The sequence below is a fragment of the Dipodomys merriami genome, unplaced genomic scaffold, assembly GCF_024711535.1.
Source record: "Dipodomys merriami isolate MVZ:Mamm:240054 unplaced genomic scaffold, mDipMer1.0.p SCAF_676, whole genome shotgun sequence".
Classification (NCBI taxonomy): domain Eukaryota; kingdom Metazoa; phylum Chordata; class Mammalia; order Rodentia; family Heteromyidae; genus Dipodomys; species Dipodomys merriami.
This window is the reverse complement of record NW_027206264.1, coordinates 493942-516528: the sequence shown is the minus strand read 5'-3', so window position 1 is coordinate 516528 and position 22587 is coordinate 493942. Positions and strand designations below refer to the sequence as shown.

General features: G+C 36.7%; 1 protein-coding gene across 1 annotated transcript in view; it reads right to left on the bottom strand.

Moving 5' to 3' along the window:
- LOC138815865 (ras-related protein Rab-2A) overlaps positions 1–22587 on the bottom strand; it is an 81793-nt gene that overhangs the window by 16692 nt on the left and 42514 nt on the right. The window contains exons 4-6 of the mRNA XM_070005243.1: positions 16711–16793; positions 15970–16062; positions 12040–12151 (exon numbers count right to left, since the gene is read on the bottom strand). Of these exons, the coding sequence (XP_069861344.1) occupies positions 12040–12151; positions 15970–16062; positions 16711–16793 (288 nt within the window). The remainder of the gene's footprint in view (positions 1–12039; positions 12152–15969; positions 16063–16710; positions 16794–22587) is intronic.

Genomic DNA, 22587 nt, shown 5'->3' with positions numbered 1-22587 from the left:
ATTTAGTGAAAACTATAAAAAAAACTAAAGAAAGAAATTAAAGAGGCATCAGTAAATGGAAAGACCTTCCATGTTCATAGATAGGTAGAATTAATATTGCAAAAATGGCCATACTGCCAAAAATGATACACAAAATCAACACAATACCCATCAAAATCCCAATGACATTCTTTACTGAAATAGAGAAGACAATCCAAAAATTCATATGGAACAACAAAAGACCTAGAATAGCCAAAGCAATGCAAGAAAAGCAACGCAGGTGGTATCACACCAGATTTCAAGCTCTATTATAGAGCCGTAATAACAAAAAATAGCTTGGTATTGGTACAAAAATAGACCTGAAGATCAATGGAGCAGACTAGGAGACCCAGAAATAAAACCACATACTTACAGTCAGCTGATAGTTGACAAAGGAGCTAAAGAAATACAGTGGGAAAACATAGGCTCTTCAACTATTACTGCTGGGAAATCTGGGCAGCCATTTGCAGAAAACAAAGTGGATTCCAGTCTGTCACCATACAGTAACTCAAAATGGATTAAAAACCTCAACATCAGTCCTGAAATTCTGAAACTAGTGCAAGACAAGAGTAGGAGCAACACTAGAACTTACAGGCACAGGCAGGAACTTCCTGAACAGAATCCCAGGGTCACAACAGATCAGAGAGAGACTTGACAAATGAGGCCACATAAAAATAAAGTTTCTGCACAGCTAAAGATATAGCTACTAAACCAGAAAGATAGCCAACCAGTTAGGAAAATATATTTACCAGAAATACATCAGAAAAAGGCCTAATATTCATTAAATACCATTATACACAGGGAGCTCAAGAAACTAATCCCTCCCAAATCTAATAAACCAATTACTAAATGGGCAAGGGAGCTAAATTAGAGAGATTTCTCAGAAGAGGTAAAAATGGCAAACATATGAGGAAATGTCCATCATCATTGCCGTAAAGTAAATGCAAATAAAAACAACCCTGAGATACCAACTCACCCCAGTCAGAATGGCCAATAAAATAAATTTGGACAACCAATGCTGGCAGGGATGCAGAGAAAGAGGAACTCTACTGCACTGCTGGTGGGAATGTAAACTAATACAACCACTCTGGAAAGCAGTGTGGAGGTTCCTCAAAAAAGTAAACATAGACATACTCTATGACCCAGCCATACCATGCCTAGGCATCTACCCTGAGCAACAGAAACCAGGATATGACACGGGTACCTGTTCATTGCTGCACTGTTCACAATAGCCAGATGCTCACTACAGATGAATGGATTTAAAAAATGCACTTATGTACAATGGAATTTTACAAAGCCATTAGATAAAATAACGGCTTTCTCAGGGAAATGGATGGAACTAGAACAAATCATTTTGAGTGAGATAAGCCAAGATCAGAGAAACAAAAGGTGCATATTCTCCCTGATATGAGGATATTAGATCTCAAATGCAATGAGATATGACAAAGTAAACAGGACTCAAGATACCCATACACAGTGAGACCAAAAGAGGATAGTCTTAGGAGAAAAGCATCCAAATGTAATGTATCTCCTCATATGTATATAAAATAATATACAAACTGAAAAGGACTGTAAAGACAGGGAAACAAAGGACTTTCTTAATTTGTTATTGTTTTTAGATTACTATATTCTTTATCTTATAAATGGTGTATACATGTTCACATCTGAGGGAAGGTGGGAGGAGAGCACAGAACCAGTGGAAAGTGAGTGAGTGAAAAGTATAGCAGAGGGGCCCATCAGCTGCACTGAACACTGATGAAAGTGAACTATGCAACCCAAGCGTAATGATGGGAAGAAGGGAATGAAAGAGGCGGGAACAGCTGATTCTAAGCAAAAAGAATGAAATGTATGTATCACCTGATATATGTAAAGTTAAGCTTGCTGTATATCACCTCTAAGACAAAAAAATAAAAATAAAAGGATATCTTAAAGACATGGATTCATATGGCACATAAAAGGAAAAAAAAAAAGAGCCAGTAAAGAAGTCTTGAGAAATCCAGAGAGCTATTAAAAAATGGTATTTGAGCTAAAGAAGTTTATAAGGCCACAGTCAATAGTGCTGGGCATAGGGCTTATGCTTGTAATTCTAGCTATTACAGAGGCTGAGATAAGTACAATCACAATTCAAGGCCATCCCTGGGCAGAAAGTGAGATTCCATCTCAACTAATAAAAACTGGTAGGGTGGCACACACATGTCATCTATACTCTGCCTAGATGAGATTCTATACTAGTCTACAATATACAATATATATATAATCATATAAAATATACTAAAAATAACTAAAGCCAAAATGGCTGGGAGTGAGGCTCCAGTGGTAGCATTGCATGAGGCCCTGAGTTCAAATCCTAGTACCCACCATATTTTTTTCTTTCACTTAAAAAGAGATGTCAAAAGTATCAAAAATCCCCTCTGATGAACTTTTTTTTTTTTTAGAATAATAGTGATTTATTTTTCTTACTTCTACTATACTCCCATTTAAAATTAGTTTTGTAAAGCAAAAAAGCAGTTTTGTTTAAAAAAAATTTTTTTATCGTGGCCTCTGATGGACTTTTAAAAGAAAAAAAAAAAGTATTTGTTAGGTGTAGGAATGAGCAAGTCCAGAATGACCATGGCCATGGGGCAGGAAGTTAATTAAGACTGAACTGTAGGAAGCTGAAAAGAAACATACCCAGAACTGGAGTGGCAGGTTTTTATTTATTTTTAAGGTAAACAGAGAAAGTTTATTTGAAAGTGAAAGGAAAGCTGTGAAAAGAAAGTAAAGAGATTTGCCATTTGGAGAGAGAACCCAAGAGGAGTCCCAGAAGGTTTTTATTTTTAAGATGGTCAAAACTTGATTGGATAGTTACACATTAGGTGCCAAGAGTAGTAGAAAAGGAAAAGGTGGAGGTCATAAGGTTTATAAAATGTTTCTGAGGGACTGCACAGAGGAGCATTACACTAGATTTTCCTGCTAGGTAGTAGAACCCTCTGGATTTCTATAGTTTCTACCATTCCGCAAAGTGATTCCAGGTCAGCAGCATCAGCATTAATGAAGGGCTGTTTCATATTCAGGCTCCCAGTCCACACCACACACTTCCTGAATCAGACTGAATTATAAAACAGGATTCTTAGGTAATCTGATTATATGTTAACATTTGAGAAGCACTCTTCTAAAAGACAACCAATTAAAAAAAAAGCTAATGTCGTCTTCATGACTCTTAGCATAACCTAGATGCAACTATGAAGTACACGAATAAACAAAATTAGAGATATCAATCTAGAGTATGTTAACAGGTGTCAAAGAATTTCCCCTTTTCATCTGGGGATGATCATGGCATAGGTAGGGAGCAATAGCTAAATCATGTTTGGAAAGCTAGGGTTAAATAAAAATCAGCAGAGCTAGATGTGTGAGTTTGTTTATTTACTGAGTTATTTACTGAGTTGGGGATTAAATTCAGAGCATTGCTCATGCTAGACAAATGCCTTTTTAAAAAAACAAAAACAAGGGGCTAGGAAGGTGGGTCAGTGGTAGAGCGCTTGCCTTGCATGCCTGAGGCCCTGGGTTTGGTTCCTCAGCACCACATAAGCAAAACGAAAAAAGCCAGAAGTGGCGCTGTGGCTCAAGTGGTAGAGCGCTAGCCTTGAGCTGAAGAGCTGAGGGACAGCGCCCAGGCCCAGAGTTCAAGCCCCACGACCTGACCCCCCCCAAAAAAAACAAAAACAAAAACAAAAAAACAATAAAATGCATTTAAAAAAACAAAAACAAAAAATGTACATGATAACACTGGTTAAAGAGCTGTGAGCTTACCAAATGCTTTCTTATACAAATAATATAGAAAAACAAGCTTTTGAATTGAAATATATTGTCACAAAACAATTTTTACTTAATGATATCAGTAATTGTGCATAAACACCTGACATGCATAAACATTGTGAATGTGTAGTTTGTTTTATCATCTAACCAGGTGTCTCTATATGCTCTAGTTGTCTTCATTTCGCATATATGCTAAACCCTTAACATTTAAGAGAGACCTTATTGTATGAAATGTGCTGTTGCAAAAATATGACAGGAAAGCTCATGAAAATTACACTTAACAAAAATCTATTAACAGATACTTATAAAAATGCTATACTACTCATGAAGTCACAAAACAGCTTCATCTTTATAGCCACTGTCCTACATTAATATCTAATTGTGGCTAGAAGGCTCCATTTTATGAAATTTTATATTATAAATTGCTATTGTGGTGTTAAAAAAGAATCAAATCCAAATCAAGTTGCTTGCACATGGTTATTATTACTAAACTTTTTAAAGGAATTACAGATTCTTAACGCAGGTCTAAGAAATAATACAAAAGATTCTGTGTGAACACTTGGATTTACAAAACTAAAGTACACTGTTATAAATTGTTAAATGCTTTCACCACAGGATCCTGCTTGTCTTTTTGGAGCATCCACTACTTCCCTCCTATTGGACACCTTAGCCCTGGGTTCATGTCTCTAATTTGGACATTTACAGGTTTTTGTATAAACAGTAAGTCTTTATTTCTCTGAAGTGCCCTGGGCACAACTTCTAGGTTGCAGTAGGGTAGCTGCATTTTTATTGTTTAAGCACTGCTAAATAAACTGTTTTCACAGTGGCTATATAATTTTACATTCCCATCAGCAATGAATGAGTGATTCTGCACATCCTCACCAGCCATTTGATGCTGTCACTTAAAAAAATATTTTAGCAATTCTGACAGGCGCTTAGTGTTATCTCACTGAGGATTTATTTACTATTTATTGCTTTTCAGTAGTTGTACAAAGATATGTCAAATTCAACTTGTCAGTTTGTGAGCACAATGCATTTTTTTCAATGCATTTTTATCAGTTACCCCTTTCATTATTTTCCTCCATCTCTCCCAAGCTCATCTATTTCCTCAACTTATTTGTTGCCAATTTTCACTGAGGTTTTAATTCCTATTTCCTTAATGAATGACTAGTGATGCCAATTATCTTTTCAAGTGTTCATCTGCCATGTGTACATCCTCTTCGATGCAATATCTGCCCATGTCTTTTGCTCGACTTCTAGTCATTATTTTAAAAAACTAAACCACTGAGTTTTGGGAGTTTTATATTCTAGATACTAGACCTGTGTTGATACGTGGCTTGCATGTATTTTCTTTCAACCTGTAGATTTTGTTACACAATAGTCTTTCAAAAAACACAAATTTTTGAAGGCTAAAATCAATTGTCGTTGAATCATTTTTTTGGTGACAAGAATGCCTACAACCAGATCTTAAAGGCTTTCCCCTAATTTTTTCCCTCTGAATGATGACTGTTTCACATTTAAGTTCACAATCCATTTTTGAGTTAGCTTTTATGTCACATGTGAGACTCAAGTTGCTAACCCTTTACCAATTATTACACTGAAAGCTAGGAGACTGATTCATCCCATTTTACTTTTTTTTTTTTTTTAAATTTCTGAGTTGTTTCAACTCCCATAGTCTTTTGCCTTTCCACATACATTTTATAATATTGCCTGTTGCCACAAATTGGAATTTTGTTTGAGTAGAAGCACTTTAAAACTTTGTCAATTTGTAAAGAAGTATCATCTTTTTAAGCTTTAATATACAAAACAATGAACATAGTATATCTTTCTGTTTGGGACTTTCCTACTTTTTTCATCAGTGTTTTCTAATTACCAATATATTTATATTTTGTATGTGTTCTTAGAGTTACACCTACATATTTATTTTATTTTTGTGATTATAAATTGTATTATGGTATTCATATATCACTAGCACACATAAATACAATTTTTGTATCTTGTATCTATTAACTTTGCTGAACTGTCTTAGCTTTATTCCTGAGATTTTCTACTGAAACAATATACCATCCACTAGTACAGTTTTATTTCTTCCTTTGAGTTACATGGTTTTTTATGGCAGTACTGGGGTTTGAACATGATGTCGGGCCTGCTAGTCAAATGCTCTACACTACTGGAGCCACATGCCCAGACTGTTTTGCTTTAGATGTTTTTCAAGTAGAGGCTTGCATTTTTGCTTAGGACCAGCCTTGGACTTGACCCTCCTACCTTTGCCTCTAGCCTAGAAAGGGTTATAGATGTCCTAGTTTTGCACAAGCACACAATTTGTTGAGATGAAGTCATGATATTTTTCTTGATCTTGACTGAAAAAGTGGCCAGGTGCCAGTGGCTCAGATCTGTAATCCCAACTCTTCAGGAGGATGAAATTTTAGGATCATGGTTCAAAGCCAGGCAAGACAAATTACCAAAAAGCCAGAAGTAGAACTGTGGAACCACCAAAAAGCCACAAATAGAACTGTGTATAGTAATTTTACATAAACATCCACATATATACATTGAAACTCTGTTGGGATTTTGCTCAAAATTTTTGTTAAAGAATCTATTAAAAACTATCAGCCTGTACTTTTCTCTCTTTTTTTAATATTGTTTTTAATTTTAGTGTTGGGACAGTATTAATTTCATGAAATAAAAAGTATTCTATTATCTTATTTTCTTAAAAAATATGGTCTGGAATTGGTGTTCATTCCTTCATTAAACAAATGTTTAGTACTGTTCTCTGGTGAAACCATCTGGTCTTAGAGATTTCTTTCAGGGAAGTTTCAAAACTATAAATTCAACTTCCTTAATAGATCATAGGCTATTCAAATTATTTCAAGAGCATGCAGACAGCTGAACACATTGAAGATCCTAGAGGATGGGTAAGCCCAGACAGGGCAGAGTCCCTAGGACTCCTTCTCCCATACTCAATCTATCTGTTTCTTCATCTACCTAGCCACTTATTTTCCTAACATCTCATCTATATTTCATCTTGTGAGGTTAATCATATGAAAGATACAGTTAAGTAATTCCAGATGAGGCCAAAACACCCACTATTTAACAAGTCTTCATCAGATCTGAGTAATTCCACTAGGAAGTTAGAAGTCTGCATTGACTCACTGGATTTTACAAAACCATACATAAGCTTCTTATGTTACTGTAGGATTATGGGATGCCTAAGAAGTTGAATCCACCTTGCAGTGATTATAGGTATATAAAAAACGAAAAGTTGAACATAAAAGGAGAGGATGAAGATAAAATGGGTCCTTAAAAGATAGTATGAGCGGTGGCTCAAGTGGTAGAGCACTAGCCTTGAGTTGAAGAGTTCAGGGACAGCACCCAGGTCCACAGTTCAGGCCCCATGACCGACAATAAAAAAAAAAAAGTATGAGCTGCAAAACCCTTGAATCCTTATATTGGAACTTGTAGATAGTCTTACTGGCTGACCAAAAAAAAAAAAAAATACAACTTGGTTATTTCACACTGGGTAAGGCTGATTTTTCTTCTTTTGAGAAACTGATCCATTTACAGTATTCTCTCTTATCCTTTTGTGTCTGCAAGACTTATAGTAAACTTTTAGTTTGTTATTGAAGTTGATAATTTGCACTGTCTTTCCTGTCAGTCTTGCTATATTTGTTGATTTAACTGATGTTAAAAAAAAATCCAGCTTTTCGTTGCACTGGTTTTGTTCTCAATTTCACTAAAATCTGTTTTTATTTCTTTCCTTCTATTTCCCTAAGTTTTATTTTCCTTTTCAGTTTTTAATTGCCAGGCGCTGGTGGCTCATGCCAACAATCCTAGCTACTCAGGAGGGTGAGATCTGAGGATCATGGTTCAAAACCAGCCCATGCAGGAAAGTCTGTGAGATTCTTATCTCTGATAAACCACCAGAAAACCAGAAGTGGTGCTGTGGCTCAAGTGGTAGAGTGCTCGCCTTGAGCTGAAGAGCTGAGGAACAGCACCCAGGCCCACAGTTCAAGCCCCATGAATAGCAAAAAAAAAAAAAAAAAAAAAGATTAATTTGAGACTTTTCTTTTCTACTGTGTGCATTTAATACTATACATTAGAAGTACATTTGATTTCTATGTGTTTGTAGGTTTTTCCAGTTATCTTTTATTCATTGCTAGTTTAGTACCATTGTGATCAGAGAATATAGTTGGTACGACTAAATACTTTGAAACCTACTGAGGTTTATTTTATGGCCTCCCATGTGGTCCATCTTGGAGCATACCCTGTGTGCACCTCAGATAAAAATTCTATCAGTTTTTTGCTTTAAATATCTTACAGCTATGTCTAGTAACTACACATTTTAGGCCTGTGTCTGCTCAGTAAGTGCTCTACAACTTGAACCATATATTTAGCCTGGACTGGCTTCAGCCCAGAATCCTACCTTTGCCTCCAGCCTCCAGCATAGCCAGGACTACAGGCATGTAGCATCATTCCTGTATTGTTAACTTTGACATAGTGTCTAACTACCTTTTGCCTGGGCTGGTCTTACCTGTAATCCTATGTGTCATATCTTCACCATCAGGATTTCTTATGCTAGTTCTGGACTATTCTCAGGACTGGATGTATATGATATAGCTCTTGATCTTGGCCATGTGTACACCATTTCTTTTGCTGAAACCTTCTACTTTTGCTGAGATTATTTTTCATTTGTTTCAAGCACGTTCCTAATTGAGGCATTTAAAAATCTTAGCTCAAGAATACACACATATATTCTCTCCCAGTATCTCACTACCTACTATCTTAGGACTGTGGCCCCTCAATTTTGAACCTCTAGAACCATGAGCTAAAACAAACCTTTCTTTATAAAGTTAAAAGCATAATCTTAATCTAGTATCTTTCTCATCTTGGTATTGGCATCTACAGCTGTTTTCATTTGATTTGAGAGCTTCCTGGTTTTAGGAGAGAGATTTTCATTGGAATCTTGGACATTCTGTAGGCTAAATTATGAGAGTCTACATCTTATTTAAACTCCCGTTCTAATGGCTTCCTTTGACAGTACTATAACAAGGGGGTATGGTTTCACTTCATCACTGTTAAATAATAGTGGGAAACCTCCTTAGTTGTCCAGAGATAGTACATATAGTGCCTCACTTTTTTTTCTGTAAAAAGTGGTTATTTTCTAAGAGCTCTCTGTGTTAGCAAGATGACCATTTCCTGGTTCTTTGTCTAGAGTGAGCTTTTTTCCCATGTGCCCATTGGGCCTTTTGCAGTTTGTCAGTTTCTCTAGTAGGCATTATGAAGTATGAAACAAAAATGAAAACCACGGAAGTTAGTATTTTGTTTTCACAGGTATAAGATCTGAAATTGGTCTGCTTTGTTTCACTCCATCTTTCAGAAAATTCTTGTATTTATTTCATAATAATGTTCCCCTTGTACTTAACAGAATGAGGAAAAGTAAGTTGGCTCTGTCTTTCCAGAAGCATAAGTATCTTGGCAATCACTTTCATGTATAACCAGTCATATTAAGAAAGCTAAGTTATCTGGGCTCCGGTGGCTCATGCCTGTAATCCTAGCTACTTAAAAACGCTGAAGTGAGGACTGCGGTTTCAAGCCAGCCTAGGCAGAAAAGTCTCCACGAGACTCTTATCTCCAATAAACTACTCCAAAAAGCTGGAAGTAGTGCTGTAGTTCAAGTGGTAGAGAGCTAGCCTTGAGCACAAAGAGGCTCAGGGACAGTGCCCAGACCCTAAGTTCAAGCCCCAGGACTGGCCAAAAAGAAAAAAGAAAATTTAAGTTTGATCCTACTCTTTCCATTTAAAAAAATTATTTAAAAACTTTTTTTGATCTTCAAAAAGTTATAGAAGGAGGGTTATATGTCAATCTTAGTATCAACTGCTTCTTGATCAGTCACTCCTTCAGTCATTTTCCCCCATCCCATCTGTTTCTTCCCTCCTTAATTCTACTGTTTTAGATCACAAAATTGTCCCTCATCTTTTTGTTTCTTTGTAAGTCTTTCTATATAGCTCAGACTGGTCCTAAACTTGTGATTCTCCTGCCTCTGCCCCGCAAGTGCTGAGGTTAAAGGTGTACCATGATACCTTGCATCATTTTATTTATTTATTTATTTATTTTATTTATTTGTCAGTCATGGGGCCTAAACTCTGGGACTAGGCGCTGTCCCTAGGCTCTTCAGCTCAAGGCTAGTGCTCTACCACTTGAGCCACAGTGCCACTTCCGGCTTTTTCTGCTTATGTGGTGCTGAGGATTCAAACCCAGGGCCTCATGCTTGCAAGGCATGCACTCTACCGCTGAGCCACCTTCCCAGCCACTACCTGGCATCATTTTAAAACACTTTATCAAGTGATAAAGTATTTTTTAGTTTTTTTAGATAATAATAGATAATTATGTGATGCTTATTTATGAGTTCTTTACAAATAAAATCATGTCAGAAAATTTCTTAAAATCTGGCTTTTGGTAGGCAAATTAATTTTCACTGTTAAAAGCCTGTTCTCTCACAAATAAAGCAAATCTCTGCTCAGATCAAATTTAATCACTTTAGTAATCACAACTGAATTTTTTGTAATAAGTCCCACCAAAGCATTCAGATATATATTTCATTTAAATATTCAGCTAAAAGGACAGCAGTAATGTACCCCTTAATAAATACTACTACTTGTTATAGTAAAATGCAGACAAGTTTGGATTTTAGTTCTTAAAATCAAGATATATATTGTTAATAATTAATAAGGTCATGTTTCAGATGTCTTGAATTCCTTCTTCCTCATAAAGTGGTCTTTATGATTTTTTCAAATGCAGTTTTTCTAAGAGAAGAACTTCTCTTTGAAACAGGTGTTTACATGTCTATCTGAAGTTGGACAAAGGTGGAGCAGATTTCTCACTGGGTGTTATATAACATGGAATGTTACTCTTATCTATCAACAAGTTGTCATTATTGGAAAATGCATTTAGAATCATCACAAGATATTTCATTGAATTAGGTAATTATAATATTTTACTTAAGAAAGAATTCTTCAGTGAAAATACAAGTGCTATAGATTTAAAGGTTAATTAGAAGAGCAGCAGGCATTATTCTTAAATATTTACTGACTGGTGCTAGAAACATGGCTTACATGGATGAATGACTGCTAACAAGCACAAAACCCTGAGTTTCCTCCCCAGAATTGCCAAAACAAGCAAAACAAAAAACCAAACATGTACTGACTGTAGAACTATGTTGAAGATAGTGTTGTTTTCTAGAATTTTCTGCAGTAGAAATTAGCAATACTTTGAATAATTTCTTAGCCTGATTTCCTTTTGTTAAAATAAAAACACAGTAATACATTTACCTTATGTAGTATATATATATAAATACTATATTGAAATACATACAATATAAAAATGATGCATTAAAAAACTAACTATGCAGGATTAGTGGAAATAATTGAAATAATGTGAATTTCATCTAGTAAAGATGGCAGAATCTCCGGGCTTTGAATAATGTTACCCAGCAGTAATATTATATAGATATAGTAACACAATACAGGTCTCAAGAAAGCTTCAGAAGATTACAATCTCATAGAAAATGAATGTTAGAGCCAGGTGCTAGCCACTCTTAATCTCAGCTAGTTGGGGACTAAAATGGGCAGGACAATGGTTTAAGGTCAGATTAGGTGGGAAAGAAACTATAGATAGTGATATCTTTTCAATCCATAGCTGGGCACAGTGGCACAAGTCTGTTGTTTAAAGCTACACAGGAAGCTGACATTGGGAGGATCACAGTTCCAGACCAATTTGGGCAAAAAAAAAAAAAAAAAAAAATCTTTCTGAGACTCTATCTACACAAAGGGAAGCTAGCATATTTGTGATTCCAGCAATGATGGGGAGCCTAATGTAGACAAAAATTGGCTCAAGCATGTGCCAAGCCCAAAAGCAAGCCAAATATGCTAAAAGTAACTGGGAGGGAAGAGGAATCAAAGCTAGAAGTGTGGTTCAGGGGGCAGAACACAAACCGAGCAAGGCCAAGTTCAAACCCTGAATTCAAACCCCCAGTACCACTACAAAAACAAAACACAGTAATGTTATAAGGTATTTCAAAAGAAAGATAAAAAGTACTTTATGGCATTCAAGGGTTATCATGGACCAGTAGACTTTTGAAGTGAGCACCAGTAAATAAATGTTAAGATATATGAAACATTTCTGGAAGTAAAAAGATAATGCACATTTAAAAGGGCCTCTTATTTTTACCTCTTCTACATTGGAAGCAGTCTTGGCAGAAGTTTCCATGAAGATAAGTCCATGTTCTCGTGCAAAAGCTTCGCCTTCTTCTTTTTTTACTTCTCTTCTAGATTCTAAATCACTAAACCCAGGATATAAAAGGGTCACATTATTAATCAACACAGTACAAGGCTTCCGTGACAAGTGTACCGTAGAATTCTAAGTTAAGCTGACCATTCTTTTCAATTAACTTTTACCACTTGACACTGTAATATTCATAGTATTGTAAAGGTCAAAATGTCTAGAATACACTGTCTACTTTAAAAAAAAAACCAACAATCCAGCAAAAGAAAGATTCCTAGTTAAGAGTCACAGAATGCAAACACCTGAAGGGAGCTGCCAGTCCAACATCCTGCTTCTGAGCAGTGGATTACCAAAGAAAAACATTTTGCTCAAAGAAAATGATTTGAAAGATGAGGGCTTATCTTTTCATCTTTTGATCATTCTACCTGCATTTCTATGAAATATGGTTCCAACTCCCAGAAGTCCTAAGAAATTGTTCAATTCAATCCAAAGTGTTCAAAAAACAATTAGATCATTAATCTTAGTTTGATTCTGTTTCTCTTTAGAGCAAAAACTATGGGAAAACGGTAGAGACAGAAAGACAAAGCCTAAGCCAAGGCAGAAAGTTTGGAAGAAACTATTCAACTGAGTTTCACCTTACCAGAATTATATTAGTGCAGAAGAAGGAAAAGTAGCAATCTTTTTCTACTGTTGTTTTTTTGTGTGTGAAAGTTTAAAAAACTTTATTATTTATTATTACTTTATAATAGCTGTGAAATTCCATCTATACTTGATATATAATTTTATCAGATTTCAGATTTCTTTCATCTCATTTAAGCTGCTTCCATTACTTATGTCTCTGTCTTTTAAAGTACTGGTTTTTGACCTTTTTTGTTTAGATTCTATTACAGTACTTTTTCTATTAAAAACTCATCCTTGCTGGGCACTGGTGGCTCATGCCTGTAATCCTATCTACTTAGGAGGCTGAGAGCTGAGAATAGTAGTTTGAAGCCAACCTTGGTAGGAAAGTCTGTGAGACTCTTATCCCCAATTAACCACCAAAAATCTTCCAAAGAAGTGGAGCTATGGTACAAGGGGTAGAGTGATAGGTAGCCTTTAGCAAAAACACTCAGGGACAGTGCTCAGTTCCTGAGTTCAAACCCCACATCTCCACCCACAAAACAAAAACCCCAAAACTTTCATCCTTTTAAATTCTGCTTCCTATTTCTTATATAAGCATTTTTTTATTTTAATTTTTTTTGCCGGTCCTGGGAACTCTGGGGCTGGGCTCTATCCCTGGGCTTCTTTTGCTCAAGGTGAGCACTCTACCACTTGAGCCACAGAGTCACTTGCAGCTTTTTCTGAGTAGTTTACTGGAGATAAGAGTCTCACAGACTTTCCTGCCCAAGCTGGCTTTGAATTGTGATCCTCAGATCTAGCCTCCTGAGTAGCTAGGATTACAGATGTGAGCCAGCTGTACCTGGCTTATATAACCATTTTAAGTGCCACAGTAAGAAAAATTTGTGTCATCTGTCATTCTGACTAGGTAACTTCCCTTCTCAAATTCCTTCACTGGCTTCCTACTACTTAATGCATCTAATTTGAAATTTGATTCTTCCTTATTCTGATATATATCCCAATTCACTTTTTCCAGTAACATTTTATTTGTTTTTCTCTGTCCTTTTTCATTAGATTCTTACATATGATCCTATGAGTACTAAAACATTTTTTTCTTTTTTTTATTGTGAAAATACTGTACAGAGGGATTACAATTACATGGGCAAGATAATGAGTACATTTCTTATCAAGCATTGTAGCCTCCTCCTTTGTTTCCCATCCATTCCCATCCTCCCTCCGACCCCCCCCCAATCCTCATCCCCCGCCCCCACCAAAGTTGTAAAGTTCGTTTTCGACATAACTTGTACATCTCATTGTTGCAATGGGTCCACCTGTATCCCTATTTTAAATGATTTGATTTTCCCCTTCCCCTCCACAAATTATACTGACATGTAATAAGTGGAAGCAGGGGTTATACTGTGGGGGAGGGTAAAACATTTCTTATGTAAACACTACGTTCAGTTTTTCCTCTATGTATTTGAATTTTTATAATGCACATGTCACTTAAGTATTATCTCTTAATAAACCTGTTTTGATTAAAATAATAAATTTTAAAATCATAATATACAATGTTACTTTAGAATCTTTTTTAATAGCTTGAGTTATAACTGACAGAAAAGTAGTTGAAATTAAATACATATCTATGTATGTCAATCAGCATTTGGACTGCCAATTAACTTGGGGCCATGACAAATAAATCTGATATAACCATGTGTGCAATACTTTACATATGAAAATAGATTTTTGTTGTTAATATGGATAAACATCTGGGAGTAATGTATAGACAGTACAGTGGATATATGTTCAGTTTCTAGAGGAACTACCCAATTTTTTCCAAAGTGGTAGATCCCACTAGCAGTTATCTTTTTCAACAATTCAGGACCTTTTAATGAAAAGATTAACTTTTCCTTCACTGTGTAAGTGCCTCTATCAAAAATTGACTGACCATACAGGTATAGATATACTTAGTGATATATTTTCTGTTATACAGTGGGATCTTTAATGCTCCACAGAAGTTCATGGGTTGAAGGGTTTAGCCCCCAGCAGATGGTGCTACTGGGAGGTGGTGAAAACTTTAGGCGGTTGGGCCTACTTAAGACAGAAATTAGGTTAGCAGGAGTGTGCTTTTCAGGGGATAATGGAACCCTGTCTCCCTCCACCCTTTGTACTACCATGAGGTAAGTAGTTTCTGCCATGATGTACTACTGCCTTGTCACAGAACCAAAAGCAACAGAGCCAAATTACCACGGCCTGAGATGTAAAACTATGAGCTAAAACAAACCTTTTCTTTTTAAAATAATTTTTTCCTTATTTTTCCATAGCAGCAGAAAGATAATAATTATGTCAATACCAGATTTAGCAGCTTTATATAATAAATCTTAAAACCCACAGTACTAAAATAAGTAAATCCTTCAATTGTGTTCACCTTAAAGTTGTTAGTTATGGCAGTGTATAGCTTTGGCATTGTATACAAATTTTAAAGTCACCTTGTCAATATTTATCATTGCCTAAAAAACTCTCCAAGTAAAATAACACTGAAAAAAACAACATCAGTTTGACACTAATATAAAGCTAATAGTTACTAAACAACATTAACAATGTTTTAGGACTTTAAAATTCACTTATTTCATCACTGCATAGTATTAATAATTGAAACAATGAACCTTAAATTTAAAAAAAGAAGTAGCAATTTTTTGAGTTCTGCAGACTTATTTCTACTGCCAAGTATTTAAAACAACTTAGATAATTCCTAACAGTTACTCCCTCAGGTAGATGAGCTTTATCTTAGTAGTCAGATAAAACTCTAGATTATTTTAAAAAGTATACCTTTGAACAAAAAATATCAAATAATAACAATAACAGTCATTTCTAACAGAGTTTATTGTATGTATTTTAAAAATCTAAAGAAATACTTTCTTTTTTTTTTTTTTGGTCGGTCATGGGGCTTTAACTCTGGGCCTTGGCACTAACCCTGAGTTCTTCAGCTCAAGGCAAACACTCTACTACCACTTGAGCCACAGGGCCACTTCCGGTTTTCTGGTGGGTAACTGGATATAAGCATCTATGGACTTTCCTGCCCCGCTGGCTTTGAACCATGTTCCTCAACTCTTGGCCTCCTGAATAGCTAGGATTACAGGTGTGAGCCACCAGTGCCCAGCTCTAATCTTTTAAAAAAGTCAATCAATTCCATGTAGGCAAATTTACAAAAAAGTATTCACATATATAGTAAACTACATGTTCATCACTAATATCAAGTAAGCTCCAAACCCATCCTTTTACCTTTTATTTCCAATAAGCATTATGACCATGTTGGAATTGGAATGCTGGCGGGCATCTTCTAACCAGGTTGTCAAATGATTGAACGTATCTCTCCTAAACAACATAAAACAGTGGTTACTTTTGCAAACCATTCCCTTAGAAGTCCACAATAAACAGTATACATTATGTTCACATTAACCATTTTTAGTCTTATCTACTTACATAATGAGAAGCAGATCTTATGTATCATTTCTGGGCTTAGAGTACATTGATTACATATCAGTTTAGAAATTATATGCAATCACAATTGAGAAAATTGCAATGAATAAATATTACCAAAGCCATTAATTTGAGATGCTTATCTAAATAAGAACAGGGGCCAAGCACCAGGGACTCACTCTTATAATCCTACCTACTCAGTAAGGAAAGACTGGAGGATCATAGTTTGAAGCCAGCCTACACAGAAAAATTCCTGAGACTATTTTCAGTTAACTAGCAAAACAGCCAGACTGGAGGTATGGCTCAGTGGTAGACTGTTAGCTGTGAGTGAGTTATCAAGCTCTAGAACAGGCATAAATAATGAATGAATGAATGAGAAAAGGAAGTCAGTTGCAGGAATTTTATAGTAAATTTAAATTGGAGTCAAGACAGTTTTAAAGATGAGTAGCATAGAAATAAAGGAAAGCTATACTTATTAATATTAGCCATGCTTATTTAGAAATATTTTCTTGTACTTTCTTGGCAAAACTAACTAGTACTCACCTTGTAATATCATACACTAGTAAAGCCCCCGCTGCCCCTCTGTAATATGACCTTGTGATAGATCGAAAGGACTCTTGTCCTGCCTGTGAGAAGAGAAAAGGTTGAGTTTTCCTTAAAATGACATCCACTATATTTTTATGTTATTTATACATTGGTCTATGAGGAAGAAGGGAAGGAAAGAATAAAGAAGAAAACTTCATCAGTCTTAAAAAAAAATGTATTGTCAAGATTATGTATAGGGGGTTCAGTTACATATGTAAGGTTGTGAGTATATTTCTTGTCTAACTTGTTACCCCTCCCTCATTTTTCTCCCACTTTCCCTCCCTGCTAACACCCCCTCAAATTGTACAGTTCATTTCTAAGATACTGTCTTATGAGCATCAGTCTTAAGCAAAAGTCACATAATGCCACTGCTCAAAAGTCACTAGGATGCATAAGCAGTCATTCCTGCAACCATCGTCACACCTTCAAACAAGACCCTTAACCCTTTCTGGCAATCCTTGACATCCCAATTTACTGAATGGCTTCACAATACATGAATCATTATTAGAGCACAGAATAGACTCCTAGCAACTAAGCTCTGAAGACAAATTTGAAAGGGAACAAATAACTCAGAGCTTCATATTTGAATTCAATAACCAATTCCCTGGGGCAGCTGTTGACACTAGAATAAAGTCCATTGTAAATAAATGATGAATGACATCTTTACGCCCACCATCTGCTGGTGTAAAGGTTGTTGGAAGGCCATGGATGCAGATTTTATCAGTTATATCAGAAGCTGCAGTGAGCTTTCAATAGTCACAAGATGGAATTGTTTGAGTAATCATTATAAAAAACAGAAAATGGTTCTGAATGTATTTAATTATCTTCTGTATATTTATTTCCCTATATTTGATATATAATGTTCGTTAAAAGGCACCAGGATGTAAGTCATCTTTATATCCACTTATGAAACACACTTTTTTCTAATTCACAGTACTAACATTCTGGGTTTTTTTTTGTCCATCATAGTGCTTGAACTTTGGGCCTGGGCACTGGCCCTGAGCTCTTCAGCTCAAGGCAAGTACTCTACCACTTGAGCCACAGTGCCACTTCCAGTTTTCTGGTGGTTAACTGGAGATAAGAGTCTTTGGACTTTCCTGCCCAGGCTGGCTTTTATCTGTGATCCTCAGATCTCAGCCTCCTGAGTAGCTAGGCCACTGGTGCCCGGCTTAACATTGTTTTTAAGAAAGGCTGATGAGAGTATAGGTTGATGAGGAATATGACTACTGCCTCTGAGTTTAAAACCAAGATAGCTTATATCATAAGTTATTTTATATTTTTAATCTGTAGTGCTGGGGATAGTACATGCTAGGCAAGTGCCTACCAATGAGCTAACATCCTCAGCTCTAATCACTTCTATCTTTGAGAATAATTAGGTAAACATAAAGATGGTTTTAACTTTTTTTCCCCCAAGTCTATTGACTTGAAAAACAGTCAGGTTTACATATACTCTCAGTTCTGATTTTCCAATGTAAATATAAAGCCTAGTTTTGCCCCAATACTCCCTAAGAGCTTATTCCTGGGCTCTCCAACTAAATTTCCTTCAATATCACTTATCCTTAGTGCCTAGACTCAGTTTAATACATAGAAAGCTTGCTGAATGGAAGAAGAAAACCAAATGTCTTAGCTACATGCACAAAATTGTCAATCCTCTATTCTACTTAAATAGGTGGTTTTGCTAAAAATTCAATAACTTTTATATAGAAATTTAAAACAAAAACTCTTTTTTTGGTAAAAAGTATAGCCCTTAGAATGTTTTATGCTAAATTAAGAGAAAGCCATCACATTAAAGAAGCTGCAAAAATAACCAACCCATTTCACATTTTGAGGATAAAAATCAATGACACTAGCAGGACACTGGAGGCTCATGCCTATAATCCTAGCTACTTAGGAGGTTGAGATGAGGATCATCATTTGAAGACAGCCTGGAGAGCAAAGTCTGTGAGACTCATCTCCAATAAACTACTCTGAAAAAGCCAGAAATGGTGCTATGGCTCAAGTGGTAGAGCACTAACCTTGAGCACAGAGAGGCTCAGGGATAGAGCCCAGGATCTGAGTTCAAGCCCCAGGACCAAAAAATAAATTAAAAAAAAAAAAAAAGATCAATGATACCTAGTGTATATAATACCTTTCTAAACAGTCCTTTAAAATATAAATTTAAAATGGACTAGGGATTCATTTTCCTCTTCTAATTGCTTAGCATGGGAAAACTTAAGATTAAAAACTCCCCCTCTCCTCTCCTGGGTCATAGGGCTTTAACTCTGGGCGTGGGCGCTGTTCTTCAGCTCTTTAGCTCAAGGCTAGGGCTCTACCACTTGAGCCAAGGTGCCACTTCCGGTTTTCTGGTGGTCTATTGGAGATAAGAGTCTAACAGACATTCCTGCCTGGTCTGGCTTTGAACCACAATCCTCAGATCTCAGCCTCCTGAGTAGCTAGGATTATAGGCGTGAGCCACAGACCCCTGGCTTATGACTAAATCTTTAAGTGATTCATTTTATTGTTAATCACATATACCAAGAAGAGATTCTGTGGCAAATAATACAAAAATGATGTATACTTTATAGGTTCGAATAAAAAATGTTTAAACCTCTTACAATTCAGCTGGCTAATAACCATCCAGAAAGGGTAAAAGCCTTTAACAAAAAACAAAAACAAGCCGGGCGCCGGTGGCTCACGCCTGTAATCCTAGCTACTCAGGAGGCTGAGATCTGAGGATCGCGGTTCAAAGCCAGCCCGGGCAGGAGAGACTGTGAGACTCCTATCTCCAATAAACCACCAGAAAACTGGAAGTGGCGCTGTAGCTCAAGTGGTAGAGCACTCGCCTTGAGCTAAAGAGCTGAGGGACAGCGTCCAGGCCCAGAGTTCAAGCCCCACGACCGACAAAAAAAAAAAAAAAAAAAAAAAAAAAAAAAACAAAAACAAAAAAACCAAACCTCTTTAGGTGTGTGGTGGCTCATATCTGTAATACTAGCTATTCAGGAGGCTGAGATCTGAGAATCATGGTTCAAAGCCAGCCTAAGCAGGAAAGTCTGTGAGACTCTCATCTCCAATTAAGCATTAAAAAGTTGTAATTGAGCTGTAGCTCAAGCTGTAGAGAACTAGTCTTGAGCAAAAGCTTAGGGGCAGCACCAAGGCTCTGAGTTCATATCCTAAGACCAGTACAACTAAACAAAAATACCTCCTTGAAACATTCTATCAAATGAGTTAAAAAGAATACATTGCTAACAGCCAAGATAGAAACAACCCAGAGACCCCACTATAGATGAGTGGATCCCAAAATTGTGGTACCTATATACAATGGAATATTATACAGCCATTAGAAAGGACAAAATAATGGCATCTGCAGGGAAATTGATGGAACTAGAGCAAATCATTTTGAGCGAGGTTAAGCCAAAAGCAGAGACAAATGGCACATGAATTCCCTGATATGTGGATGCTACAGCCAAAATGCAAGGAGAAGTAAACAGGACTCTGAGAAACAAAGGACTTCCACTCATTTTGTTGTATCATTGCTAAATGACACCATGTTCTTGACCACATATATGGTAGATACATGCACGCAACTCAAGGAAGCTAGGAGGACACAGAATCAGAGGGAAACTGGAAAACATGCACAACAGAGGGGTCCATCAATGAGAGAAAGAGAAACAGCTTACACTAAGCAAAAGGAAAGAAATGTAAATATCACCTGATGTGAAATAGTTGTATCATCAAAGCTCATAGACTTTACAAACTTTATAGACCATGATAATGACAATTTGCCTTGTGAAGGTTAAAATGTGTTGTGACTTTAATAAGTATCACTATTCCACAATACTGTGAAATATGTGAAATTTATGTAATCACCTAATCTCAAAAATAAAAAATATATTTCTAGACCAATATCAGTACAGTTATGAAACTGAAATCCTCTGTACATCATCTGATAATAATAAAAAATTAGTATAGATAAAACTGTAAAGCTTTAGTATTTACAAAATAACAAAAAGGGAAATAAACTTAGGAAAAGGAAAAAAAAGAAACTCCTATAAATCTTCCCCAAATCTGAAAAGAACAGAAAATATGTTCCAAAATGGAAATGACTTCTACAATGCACCAATTCATACTGAATCCACTAAATCTGGAATTTTTTTTTTTTTTTTTGGCTGTTCATGGGGTTTGAACTTTGGGCCTGGGTGCTTCCCTCAGCAATTCAGCTCAAAGCTAGTGCTCTACTACTTGAGCCACAGCACCACTTTCAGTTTTCGGTTGGTTTATTGGAGATAAAAGTCTCACAGACTTTCCTGCTGGGGCTAGCTCTGAACCATGATCCTCAGATCTCAGCCTGAGTAGCTAGGATTACAGGCATGAGTCACCAACACCCAGCTAAATCTGGATTTGTAAAAAAAAAAGTTTTATGGCTGGGAATGTGGCTTAGTGATACAGTGCTTGCCTAGCAAGCGTGAAGCCCAGGGCTCAATTCCTCAGTATGAAAAAGCTGGAAGTGGCACTGTGGCTCAAGTGGTAGAGTGCTAGCTTTGAGCCAAAAAAGCTCAGGGACAGCACCCAGGCGCTAAATTCAAGCCCCAGAACTGGCAAAAAAAAAAAAAAAAAAAAAAAAAGTTTTATTAAGCCGCTGTACAAGGAGTTACAATCCCCTAAGTCATGTCATAAGTACAATGTATCTTGACCAATGTCACCCTTGAATCTGGATTTTGCTTATTAATACACAATCAGACAGAAATGCAAGCAAATAAAAAATATACATTCTAACCAAAGACTAAAATTTAGCCATGAATCTTAAATTTATGATTATTTTATAGTAAATGAAGATCCATATTCAGAAGTCTTTAGATTCAAAGCCTGACTTCTTGTATGAGAATAAGACACCCTGGCCTGGTTTCTGGTAATGCTACTGGCAGCCTTGATCAACCTTGTACAATAGTGTGTTATGGTTTCTCTATAATCATATCCAAACTAACAGCAAAAAAGCAATCCAGCGGTGAATTTTCTTGGCTATACTAATTTTGTTTTTAAAAAGTGTTTTAGGGAAGTGGTGCTGTGGCTCAAGTGGTAGAGTGCTACCCTTGAGCTGAAGAGCTGAGGGACAACGCCCAGGCGCAGAGTTCAAGCCCATGACCAAAAAAAAAAAAAAAAAAAAAAAAGAAAGTGTTTTAGTGCTGGGAAGTGCCTCAGTGGTAGAGTGCTTGCCTTACATACATCATGCCTAGATTCAATTCCTCAGCACCACATAAGCAGAAAAAGCCAGAAGTGGCACTGTGGCTCAAGTGGTAGAGCGCTATTCTTGAGCTCAAGAGCTCAGGGATAGGGCTGGGAAGGTGGCTCAGTGGTAGAGCGGTTGCCTTGCATGCTTGAGGCCCTGGGTTCGATTCCTCAGCACCTCATAAGCAGGAAAAAAAAGCCAGAAGTGGTGTTGTGGTTCAAGTGGTAGAGCGCTAGCCTTGAGCTGAAGAGCTGAGGGACAGTGCCCAGGCCCAGAGTTCAGGCCCCACGACATGACCCCCCCCCCCAAAAAAAAAGAGCTCAGGGACAGTGCCCAGGACCAGAGTTCAAGCCCCACGACTGACAAAAAAAAAAAAAGAAAGAAAAGTGTTTTATGCATGCCTGTCTAAACTGATTGGTCTACATAACATAAAGAATGTTAACTTAAATATAGATGTTGCATTTGAAGGGTTTTGAAGCTTGAAACCAAACAAGACAGAAATCTTTTTTTGTGTGTGTGTGGGGGAGTCCGGTCATAGGGCCTGAACTCTGGGCCTGGGCGCTGTCCCTCAGCTCTTCAGCTCAAGGCTAGTGCTCTACCACTTGAGCCACAGCACCACTTCCAGCTTTTAT